This window comes from Egretta garzetta, unplaced genomic scaffold, assembly GCF_000687185.1.
Source record: "Egretta garzetta isolate BGI_Z169 unplaced genomic scaffold, ASM68718v1 scaffold713, whole genome shotgun sequence".
Lineage (NCBI taxonomy): Eukaryota > Metazoa > Chordata > Aves > Pelecaniformes > Ardeidae > Egretta > Egretta garzetta.
The window spans coordinates 926,234-939,001 of NW_009259104.1; the positions used below are offsets into that span (position 1 = coordinate 926,234).

Sequence of the window (12,768 nt, forward strand, 5' to 3'; positions counted from 1 at the left end):
GCTGAAGTTAGTAGGCCCTCCATGTGTGCTTAAACTTAAACACATGCTTAAATACTTTATAGAAAGGGAGTAATCTCAACACTTGGCAAGACTGAGTTTCAGAGATCCTTTAGACCTTTTCTTACCTAATTTGCTATTCACTTGCTCTAGCCCTGCTCCAGCCTCTTTCTTGCCTTGTGCCATCTCCTTTCCAATTACCCATCCTTATCATTTTCTGCCTCACCTCTTCTCCTTATACCCTTGCATTCCCCACTAACAATGTAATCCTGTGCTAATGGTCAGTGGTCATGGATATGTCTCTTTTTGTACTGCTAGAGGAGAGCCTGGTGAATTTTTCAGCATACAGCCTTTTCTGAGCTCCAAGGCTGTGCAAAAGTTAATAGAATTAAATTCACAGCATGTGAAGACATTTGCAGAGTTTGATTCTGTGGGTAAATTTTGAACCCATGAACTTCAAGTGAGTTGAAAATTTATTCAGAACACGTTCTCCCATCTCTAGCACAGACTGCATTTAATGTTATACACATCTGTTATTATTACAAACAAAAAGTTGCTGTTTTTACTCTAGTGCCAAATGAGGCACAAAAAAACAACAGCTGTTGCTATTGCACAACCAAACAACCCCCTTCCCCCCCACAATTAGTCTTGCCTTAAAAAAATAGCAAATAAAAACCTCAGACATAAAATTGAAAACCTCATAAAAAAGAAGAAAAATCCCAGAAAATAAATAGACTCAAATGTGGTCTGCTTATAAATATTCATAGGGAAAAATGGGATCACATCACTTAGCCCACTCCTAAGGGAACCCTCAATGCTAACGAACTCTTGCAGCACATGTTAGCAATAATAGGTTTCCTTATTCTACAAGACAAAAACAGGATCTCGGGCCAACATGGTGGCTCAAGTAACCAGCCTCAGCAGGCTGCCTTGGAGATTCCAATTTCACTTGAATTCTTGCCACTTCCAGCTCGGCTGATGATTTCAACTCTTTTATTGAAATGGAGAGGTAAAGCTGTGCAGTGCAGTGTGTGGCATTCAGCTGCACGTTTTCCATTCGTACAGATAAGTGTTGTCCAGCTCCCTATTTCTGTGTGGTTTTAACCGTTTATCCTTTAAAGGGTTTTGTCTTAGCAGGTGCTTGGTAGGTCTCCCTGTTGCAGCCTGGACCTCAGCTACTCTCTTTGCTCTGAGGCCTGGTGATCACAAACATCTAAGCATTGCCCACACTGCCAGTGGAACTCTAATCCAGCCCTTCTCTCAAGTCCAGATGTGCCTCAAGTCTGTTCACATGCAGTTTCACATTCAAAGTCAAGCTCACACTAGACTTTTATGCCCTGCGGATGATGAGCCCAAGCGCGCTCATCACCAAGTTCGCATTCATGCCATCTGGGTACATCAAGCACGAGCATGACAGAGCATGCTCCACTCCAGTCTGCCGGCAGATACTTGGAGTTCATTTCTCCCCATGTGCATTATCAGAGCTTGGCAGCACTGTAGGCAGAAAGCAAGGCAGACAGACATAGGGCTTGCTGCCTGTGCCCGCTTCCCCGCGCTCGGCATAGGCCTGCCACCTATTTCTTGTCTGTTTTCACGGGTTTTTTCTGCACATGTTGAGTGGGCAGAACAGCACAGCTCCATTTGCTCGCTCTTGCTGGCCACTCCTTGCTCACCTGCTTGGTGGGAAACAGGAGCAGTGGTCCCACAAAGGGGACTTTCTCTGTGTTCAACTACTGCTGGAGCAAAGGGTCAGTGCCGGGGAGCAGCACAGCTCCATGTGCCTCTTCCTTCCCTGTATGGGAATGCAGGTGAGCTCCAATATCACCATAAGTTCTGTTATAACCCACACCAGTTTTTGCTTAGAAAAACACATCGTTCAGTCTGAAATTTTCCAGGCTTATCCTCTAGCTTGACGGTTAGCTTTAGGGAATTTAAGTAAAATCAGATAGAACATCTTTCACTTCAACTGAAGCAGAGCATGAATGTATGTACACAGAGGCATGCCTGCTGCTGCTAGCCAGCCTTGTATAAGACACTACCATAAATAAAATTTACCTGCACAGAGCGGTAAATAAAGACTCGAACCTTTTGTGCATATTACTATGGCTAGACCAAACTGTTTGCTTTCAGACATTTCACATGCTTGAGTGCATGCCCATTTACTTCACTGGGGAGACTGGTCCATGGTTGGTAACATAATTTGGTGAGAGATCCACGAGATTTAGCCATGAAAGAAATCTGGCCAAACTAGATTGCTACCAGTGCCTCCTTCCTTCCTTCATTTTTGTAGGAAAAATGAATGATTTGCAGGGAGTGTGGGGGTGAGGGTGGAGCAGGTTGCCTCTGTATGGCAACTAAAAAGGTGTGCATAGGCAATATACTGTATATAATTTGGGAGGTGGGGGGAAAAGTAGCGAGCTTGTTAACCCAATAACTAGTCTGCTTTAGATATCTGTGAAGACATGAGTCAAAAATTCTCTCACACTCTCTCTAAAGAGAAAAGTGGTAACAGAGAACCCTTTTAGTATTTCATTTCTTATAAGACTGCCAGGAAGCTCTTTAAATAGTTCTGTCTGTTTTTAGCACCTGATATTTGAAGCTGTAACCAGGGCATTGAGTTCAAACACAACTTGAACTATTTTCAAAGGCTTATCCAGCCTTACAACATAACACAGTCATTGCTCCAAAACCTCTTTCATTAAATCAGCCTGTCTTTCTCCCAATTAGGGTAAAATCCTGAACAGAAAAGGATGCTGTCCTATTTGCACTGAAAGTAAGTTCTTTCTTCAAATTCTTTAAATTCTTTTTTATTCTTTCAGAGAAAATAAATACAGTAGAAGTATGTTTGCTTTTCTGCCTTCTTTTCAGAGGTGGCTAAAGGGGAGGTGATTATTGCTGGCCACAGATTTTGCCTCCTATAAATCTGTAAATTTAAAATAAAATGTCTGTTTTTTTTATTTTTATTTTATTTTTTTGAAGTGACACTATTTCTGTCAAACCTGAGGTGCTGTTTTTTGAAAGGTATAGTTGGTCTGTAAAATTTGCAGGTAATAAAATAAGCAAATGAGTAGAGTTGTAACTTTTAGGACTGGGTACCTTTTATATCTGTAAATAACAGCCCACCTATGTGTATGTATAATACAACACCTTTGCAGAAGGTTTGTGAGAGTTGGTTTGTGAGAGTTAAAAAAAGGTGGGCAGAAATCTGAGATACAGTCTGGGGCAGCAGTGGAAAGTACAATAGAAAGCCATCCTGTCTGTATGACATTTAGCTCAATCATTGTCGTTTTTCTCCCTTTACTCTTCTCTTCAGGAGTTATCATCTTATGATACCGTTTGTGTCCTCTCCTAGTCAGCAAAGCACTTACACAAATACTTTAAGCTTGTTCTATTTAAATCAACTGGGAGACCTGTCTTCACTGACGTTAACAGGATACAATTATGTATTTCCTTCAGGACATGTTTAAGTATTTTACCAAATAGGGACAGACCGCTAAAATGGGGTTTTACGATTAATAGGAAGGCTTCTGAAAGAAGGAACAGGTTTTTAAGGAGAGTGTTTCCTATTCTTTTGTCTAAAATCAAATTGGTTTTGCTGATCAACTCAATTTTGGGTGCTCTTGGGTTGCACAAATTCCATATGCTAAATACCTGTTTTTCCACGCTGCAGCTTAATTATTTTGAAACAGGTAACTTGTGATAAAATAAATCTAGTTTGCAAGTCTTCAGTATCAAAATGAAATTAAATACAAGTGGCAACCTCAGAAACACTTGAAATAATACTGAGCAGAGGGAGAAATAAAAGAGGATTGAACTGACCAGCAGTTAATTTCATGTTAGCTCAGTTTCAAGGGAGAAGAAATTTGCATAGACCTCTGCTCGAACATTACGTCATTAGTGTCATGAATTTATCGATCTCTATCTTCCCTCTGTTCTTATGTTTCAGTCTCATTTAACCTTTCTCATGTGTTCTTTTGTAACATGAGAGAGGAAGGGAAATAATGGGGCCAGCCATTCCCTCGAAGCACTGGAGACCCTCTACTGTAAGGGGTTAAAAAGAAGACAGTACAGTGACTCTTTCAGAGATGCTGCCAGAGAATGATGACTTGTGATAATGATTTCATTGGAGAAGGGGAGAAAAATAGATTTCTTCAAAGTAAAAATATCTAGGAACCAGGTTACCTAAAAAGTCAGAACTTCTTGATGATATAAGAAAGGAATGGTCATGACTATAAGAAATGTGAAATTAAGGACAGACCATTGCTGCTTGTCCTTCTGCCATGCAGCTCTGTAAAGAGCTTGGGTCTGTCTTCCCAGTAACCTCCTTCTAGGTACTGGCAGACTCCTCTCAGGTGTCCCCGAAGCTTTCAGGATAAACAGCCTTATTCCCTTAGTTTCTTCCTATGGGTCCTGTCTGCATTGCATGGGCTGTATGTGAGGTTGGGAGGCTCATTGCACTGTCCCGCAGTGGCACGTTCCTCTGTTGCACATGAAGCAGAGGGGTCCTTTTTTTTTGGAGAGGTGTCTCACTATGGACCCATTTAGTATTTGGAGGAGAAATGATGCTGAGCTGATTCTAAGCTTTCATGATTGAAGGCCATTCCCAGCTTTTATCAGGTAATGTAATCAAAGAGCTTAAATACCCACTGCCGTACAGCAGTGGTAGCCATTAGTGTTTTAACAGTTGCCATTTCCAAGGAACTAATTCCACTTTTGCGCCAGAAGTGCTGTAAATCTCATCATGACAGGCAAAAGGCAAAATCATAAGGATTTCAGTGATGATCACTATCTCAGATAGTAATTAGAAACTTTGCCAATTCAGCCAATTTCTGATGAGATAAGATGTACATGCACAGCCTTTTCCCTCACCCACCCACTCATGTTGATTCTCTCTCCACATATTAACACACCAGACATTTCTGGCGGTCCAGCAGATATTAATTTTCCAAAGTAAAAACAACATAGGAGGTACAAGAACATACTGTACACAGGAGAGCTTTGAGTACAGTTTAAATGGAGCCAATTTCTATGAAGTGGGTCAAAAACAGTCACGTTGTTAAAGGATATGCTTTAAACCGAAAAAAAAAAATAATCAAAGGATTATTTTTCAAAGCAGTTTGTTGCTGAGAGAAAAAGTACCTTGTCTCCTAAAGGGCTGGAGAGTCTCTTTTGTCTACTGTTGCCGAAGTTAACTGGTTAGTTTTGGCATGTTGCTGTTTAAGCTCCATGGCTGGTGTACAGTTATCACTAATTAAACACAGTGGTCATACCAGTGGAAAATTCAACAGTTTAGTTTATCCTGCTGTAAAAATGTAATGAAATGTACTCTTTTGGGCTTGATTTAGAAAAATCACCACTGACGTCAATTCCATAAATTAGTAATCCTATGTTAGACCAAGGTCATTTTCATATTAAAAAAAGAAAACACTAAACCTGAGTTCAAATAACATTAACAGACTGCTCTCAACTCCAGACAAAGATGAGAATTTGCAGTGGAGGTTAAACCTTTGTTTTTGACAAAGAAGAATTGATAGCCCTTGCTGAAATTGCAGCATGCAGAATGAAAGCTTCCTACTGCAACCATGTAGGTGTATTTTAATCATGATCAATAATCCCAGCAGAGTCTTACCTAAGTCACTGTGAGGCTTTACGGATGAAGTTTTTTTGAAGTGGACTGCAGTCATCTAGGTCTAGCAGTACATATGATTAATTTTGCAGTAAAAGCCTCTTTTGGGGCAGAAAATTTTGTTCATCACAAATCATTCTCCAGCATTTTTTAATTGACAAAATGACCGGTGGAGCTAAACCACACTCAAGGGCATTTGGATCCAGCCTTAGGAGTAAAAGGTTGGTACTTCCACCTGGTCCTGCATCCTTTTTGTTTTTATAGAAATACTGAAAAAATTGATGACTCTTCAAAGCAAAAAAAAAAAAAAAGTAAAAAAAAAAAAAGTGGGGTTATGCAGTGTAGCTACCTGTGAGAGCAGAGAGTGGGACTAAAGGACCACATCGGACCCTGCTGGTCCTGTTTCTTATGTTACTTCCTTGCCCTGGAGAAATACATCAACAAAAAGACTGCAATTGTTTATTCATACTGGAATGCTGTTCATGATTTACCTCCTCAGCTGTTTCAGCCGTGATGGTCTACTGTATAAATATGTATTTGGACAAATTGGAATAGCTATTTTATTTATGAAATAGACCATAAAGGCTCCTGTGGAGTTTTTGACACCACACCTTGTAATGTGTATTATATCAAGCTGCACTATGCAGCAGTTATGGGGAAAGTACTCTATGGCTATGCATTTTTAAAAGAAAAGCTAATGAAATTCTATTATGCATGTTCTGTAGCTAGTTTTCAAAAGTTAATAATGTGTTCTGTTTGATTTAGGGCTTAATTCAGCATATGGGCTAATTGCATTCAAAGTTTCATTTTATTTTTAAAAAGCTGAGATATTTTTGAGTTATAGATGTGCAACCAGAACACCCTTAACTGGTAAACTTGTATTTTTTCCTCCCTCTCCTTACTTAGAAAGTGTCCAAACCAATTTTAGTTATAATTTAAAGCATATTTTTCTTGGCCACTCTTAACCAGCTACAAGCCCAGAAGAGTGTGACCAGACATCTGGACATCTTGGACTTCAATTGACTGCTCTGATCTCCTGAAAAAATAAAACAAGCTATTCCATGAGCACCAGAGCTAACAGAGCCTGGTTTCCTATGGATTTGTGTCCCATTTCCTTTATATTCCAACAAATAATAAACCCAGCTAGAGACAATATATCCTGTGGCTGCTCTGGAGCTACAAGTGTGCTAATTGCTTAGCCAAAATGCTCATGCTCTCTGGCTGGTCAGGATGTGCGTGCTGACTGTCTGTCTGGCCTCCATCAAGCCAAGTATATATATCTCGCCTTTCTAGAAAAGCTAAATACTGTCTGGGGAGGGTGGGGGCATTGGGTGGAAGGCAGAAAGGTACTTTTTGGCAACCACTTATTTCAATAAGTGGTTCTTACCTTTAGTCAGCATACTACTTAGTAGGAATGGGTTGTCTTTCAGACTTTTATCCCTCCATATTGGCCAAAACAGGTCATGATTTCAGAAACTTTTTTTTTTCTCCCCTTTATGAGAGTGCGCTAAACCTCAGGGAATGTTAAAATGTTCTTTTCCTTGCTGTTGCTTTCTCAGCTTCCTTTTTTGTCCAGATGAATGTGTTTTCAGAAATGGTGCTTCTTGCCCACAGTTACCTTCCCCGTTACATTTTCTAATGAAGGTCACTATTTCATTTGAATTGGGCGCATGATTTGTAAACGCAAGGAAAGCATGCCAGGAGTTCTATAGTACCCACTTTAGCACCTAAATACTGTTATTATTAGTTTGCAAGTAAGCTGTAGAGCCTTAGGTAGGAGCTGAGCAAACTGTATGAATCACACATATAGTTTAAGATTGTCAAACGTAAAAGTGTGAAGTCCATAGTTAGTTGCTTAAAAAACAAATGTGAAAACTGCCGAGCTCCCAGAAGCTTTTATGAAAACCAGGAGTTTTGAATGCTGATTTGGGACCCTAAATGCAGGATATCCAAAAGAGGCTTAGAGGTGTTTGCAGCCAGCTCCCAATAATGTTTAATCAAAGTTGAGTGCCTAAGGTGCTTTGAAAATCACAGCCTCCTGAACATAGCTCTGGGACCTTCCTTGGAAAAATCAGTGTTTTTCAGGGACAGAGAGGGAATGGGTATTTTTGCCTTCATGTGCATGTGTAGATGAGCAAAGGAAGACATCAAAGATCATGAATGCCAGGTTCAGAACAAGCAAAAGGCAGTGGTTCTTCATGCACTTTGCCTGAGGATGTTGTGGATGCTGAAAACATTTTTTAGGTTCAGGGGGAGACTGGACAAATTAACAGAAAATAAGTCTATCAAAAGTTACTAAATAAAGAGAAACCATGTCTAGCTTAGAAAGCCCCTAAGCTGAAAATAATTGGATGCTGACAGAGTCTTAAGGGGAAGTATCCTATATAATTGCTCTTTTCTAACTCTACCCTAGACAGCTGTTAGAGACAAGGAGTATCTGCAATAAGCTGGGAACAACTTACAGTAGGTAAAAAAAAGGGAAGGATCTTCATCCATGGCCTTGTAAGCACAAGCTAGCAAAATTCACACTCCAGTGTTGGGGAGCGTAGCTTTGGCGATGCAGCCACACTCTCCATCCATTACGTCCCAACAGAGGAGCAAGTCACACACAATCCTAACTAGAGAACCAGTGCTTCCAATAGATTTCAAAAACAGCCAAGCAGAAAGGCTGGTTTGCTTCCGAAGGAGGAAAAAAAAGGAAAACAAAAAAAAAAGCAGCAAACCATAAAACATGATGTGATTGAAACTCTCCCAAAAGGAAATAAACAACAACCCAAAACCTAAAAATGGCAGGAACTCTTTTCATGATGCCTGTCTTTTTCAGTCTTGTTACACCCGGTATTTAAGGTTTATTTCTAGGCCAACCAGTTCTTCTTACTGGCAGTGCCTGAGTTATCACACACACTTTTGCAGGGTGTGGATTTTTTTTTAAAAACCCGCAATTTTAGCAAACCTTTCAAGAATGTTTTACACAGTGATATCAGAGAATCAATTATTCAGGCTCATTTTGGGTAGATCTTCCCTCCCCCATTTCCTTGGTTATTAAAGAAAACAGCAAAATTTGGATCAGACATTCAGCTATCCAGTCCAAAATACATTCTTTTTTATTTTAACTGCACTGCATCAAGTTGACATATGACGTGACACGATGTAACATAACATAAAACAACATTACTCTGCATAACACATTAGAAATTAAAAATAAATATTTCCTTTGGATCCCATTGGTACTATCAATTTTACTTGCACATCTCTAAATTATGTTTCTTCCTCTCATGTCTTGCGTCCCAGCCACTTGCTTAGGTGAAGAACCACCCTCCCCCTCCGATATGTTAGTTAGTAACATGTATAACATGTCCAGGTTCTTGGCCTCTAGAAATGCAGACAAAAACCAGTTGTCTCCTCTGAAATCTTCACTGATGTTTGGGTTGATTTTTTTGTTGATAGTTTCCTTGTTTTAATAGAAGTAGTCATTATGTTTAAAGATAAATTAAAACCTGAAAAAATGAAGTAGAATCTGAACAGGTGATAAAATGTATTTTAATAGTCATCATGCAGATAATTAGATGAGTAGATAAGGAAACCAGAAATGTGATTTAGTAACGGTAAAGTCAGATGGTCTCCATGTAAAATCTACAGATTTTTTTTCCCATGGGTAAAAGTTATGTTGGTGATTAAAAACTATATGGTTTCTTCCATTTTATGGAGAATCAATTAATCTTTTTATGGACTTTGGAAAACAGTTATCGATATCCTCATTGGTATCAATGAGGAAAATGAGACTCACAGAAGTGCATATTTTTAAAAGCAGTCTCTTAGATAAGTGTCTTGGTTTTCAGTCTCTGCTTAAAGTCCGTCGGGCCTGATTTCCAGAGGTCTTGATCAAATGTGGCTCATTTTGACTTCTAATGGAGCTGTCAACGAGATGTCCTTGACAAATTGAAACTTTTGGTCCCTGGTTGCCAGACATAGTAAAGAGGCATAATAATGATGCCAAGACCAGTTACAGGCTTAGCTAAAGAAGTATGCATGTGGCAGGTTAGGCGTAAAGTACAAATCTCCCAGGTACCAGCTCTGTGATGGCACCGCACCATGAGGTGAGGGAGACTGAGGTTAGGCTTTAGGAAGACCTTGCTCGCAGTAAGGACAGCTGAGCACTGCAACAGGTTGCTGGAGATGGCTGTGGAGTTGCTCTTACTACTGTTCTTTAAGAGTGGGTCAGATAAACATCTGTCAGGAATAACATAGGTACAGGTGATTCTGCATTAGAGCTGGAGAAGGAAAAGGTAATGTCTCCTGGGACCCCCTTCAGCCCCATTTTTTGTGTCTCCATATAGGTGTCTCTGGATGCTTTTTAACTACTGCTAGAAAAACACCAGAAACATTATAGTTGCTTTAGCACAGCACTCTGCCTAGCTGAAAAACCCTGCTGAGAAAGGTGTATTGCGTAGTCAGAGCTGCAGCGCACTCCACCAAAGGAATTCCCTGCCTCTTCTCTGTAACATCCATGTGTCCTTTTTTGTATGTTTGAATTTCCCTTTTTTTAGCTGCCTTTTTAGGCAAGCCATTGTTAGTTGGATAATTTTTTTTTCAGTGAATAAATTGTATTCCTTCTTACTCTCCCCTCTTTTGTTGGGTTTTGGGGGGTTTTTTGGGGTTTTGGTTTTGGTTTTTTTTTATTGATGCTGTTCACAGCTCTCTGATTACTGAGTCAAATTTTGTTACCACACCAAGGCCTCCCCCTAAACCAGGCATCGTCTTTCAAAAGCGGCGTCAGCCCATGGGTATCCAGCTGGCAGGAACAGTGTGCATTTCTCTGCCTTGAGACTCCTTCTTCCAGGAACAGCAGCAATGAGATGTGGTTAGGCCCTATTGTTATACCAGAAGGCTGCAATGCAAATAAATTTGCCGCTCTCTTTGATTGCGAGGCAATTCAATCAATTGCTGGGTAACTGCAGGCTAACTCAGCATCATTGACATGAGTGTGGAAACGTTCTGCCTTTGAGCTGCAGCTTCTCCGACCAGCGTATGGCTGCAAACATCAATAAGAAATCTCCCTCCAATTGTAGTGATGGAAATGATTGGTAGAGATACCATGCCCTTAGGTAGTCGTTGCATCATGCTAGTCACATACTACCGACTTTTAGTGGGTAGCATAATAACAGTAACTACTACAAGTCAGCTGTGTATAAACAACATATATGATAGCTTGTAACACTGAATAAAGATGCTGGTTATACAGGTAATTTGGAAAAAAAACCCATAAATATACCTATTTGATAAAGGTACAATATTTGTAAGTATGTCTATGTAAAATACAGACAGAACCGGGTCCTGCTAAAGTTGTCTAATGGCTTTTAAGTTCAGGGGATCATCCCTGACTAACTGGGGACATTAAAATTAGCCTCAAAAATATACATGTGATGTTTTGGATTCTGCTTCTATTAGTGGATTAGGTTTTGCTCCCACAACACAACTCAAGGGTGGGAGCTCCTCTCGGGGGAATTGAACTGTCTGAGAGGAATGCCTGTAGCCTTAGATACTTGTTTGCGCTCCCAGAGCTGGCAGCAGAGAGACAGGCTCCTCCAGAGAGTAATTCCCCATGTATTAAGAGAGATGTCTAAAACTGGTGAGACGAATTACTTTCTGGTCGTGTCTGTTTCTCTGTGTCAGTGAGAGGGAGACTGGATGCATTGCTTAGACTAGACATTTCACTTTTGGAAAGCTGAAGCTAGGTGGGAAGGCTCACATCACACATCTCCAGAGACGTGCGGTCTCTGCAAGCCCAGGGCTCTGCCTGCTCTGATATCATGAGTGGGGCTTGTAATTTCTGAAAACGAAATAATTTGAAAAATTTCACAGGCATTGTAGCAACCTAAACTGTTCAGGTGCTACATTATGTTTAAGGGACAAACATACAGGTTGGAAGATATGTCTTTGGTTCCTAGCTACAGGTTAGCCTTCCTATGCTGACCCAAGGATCAGTTGGCCATTGGTTCACCCACTTTGGGAAAGACTTCTACTAAAGCCATGAAGCTTCTGTTTTTCAAAAATATATATTCCTAGTGGGTGTCAGCCAAATCTGCCCTGTAGGGCAGATAGATTTAGGTGAGAGCAGCGTCCTCTAAGTTCTTATCAACTGCTTTTCTCAAATTTTGATTGATCCTGATATGGCGCTTTTGTTTCTCACTCACCTGCAGAGCCTGGAGTTTGCACTGTATTTGGAGACCCTCACTACAACACTTTTGATGGACGGACATTTAACTTTCAGGGAACATGTCAGTACGTTTTGACGAAAGACTGCTCCTCCTCTGCCTCGCCCTTTCAGGTGCTGGTAAAAAACGATGCCCGTCGGACCCGTTCTTTCTCCTGGACAAAGTCAGTGGACCTTGTGTTGGGCAGAAGCACTATCAGCCTCCAGCAGCACCTCACAGTGAAGTGGAATGGGACCCGCATCTCACTACCTTGCGAGACACCGCAATTTCAGATCGATTTGGATGGTTATTTGCTGAAAGTGACAACCAAAGCAGGTAGGGCAAGCGTGTGTGTGTGTCTGTCTTCTCCCTGAAGAACTTCTCGAGTGCAACATGAACAGCAATCAGTAAAAAAGCATGATAGTGGTAATAAATGTAGTTATAACTCTTTAGATATATGAGGAACCCAAGTGCTTTCAAAATCCCTGCAACCCACATGCAGACAGAGATCCCAGCTATGAGTTTGAAGTCTTTGCAGAACATTTGCTAAGCTATATTTCATTCTGTGGCTGGCAATTAACTGCCTGTGCAGATGAATGTGCCATGATTTTAACTTCCAGTAACTTAAGAGTGGCTTATGCAGGGTCATTGTTTGATACTCACAGATAAGAACAGAGATGAGATCAGCTTTTAAACATAACATTTGGGTTTTTTCCCAGTTGCAGCAACATACCTTACGGTCTACATCAGCTATTATATAAAACCCTAGTCACTAATGGCTGGAATGAGTCTAAGTTGTCAAATCATGGAAACATTTCATTGGGGCTACGCAGAAAAATGGAGGTCCTGGTTTGAAAACCAAAGGCCTAATTTGCTGTTCAGTGCCGTCTTGTTAGGCTTGCTTTGTGCTCGAGTAAGAGTTTGTCTTTGAGGAATGGAGAGTCCACAGCA

General features: G+C 40.6%; 1 protein-coding gene across 1 annotated transcript in view; it reads left to right on the plus strand.

The window, feature by feature from the left end:
• Positions 1-12,768, plus strand: part of BMPER (BMP binding endothelial regulator) — a 153,784-nt gene that overhangs the window by 90,663 nt on the left and 50,353 nt on the right. Inside the window, exons 11-12 of the mRNA XM_009635303.2 lie at positions 2,725-2,770; positions 11,824-12,153. Coding sequence (XP_009633598.1) covers positions 2,725-2,770; positions 11,824-12,153 — 376 coding nt within the window. The remainder of the gene's footprint in view (positions 1-2,724; positions 2,771-11,823; positions 12,154-12,768) is intronic.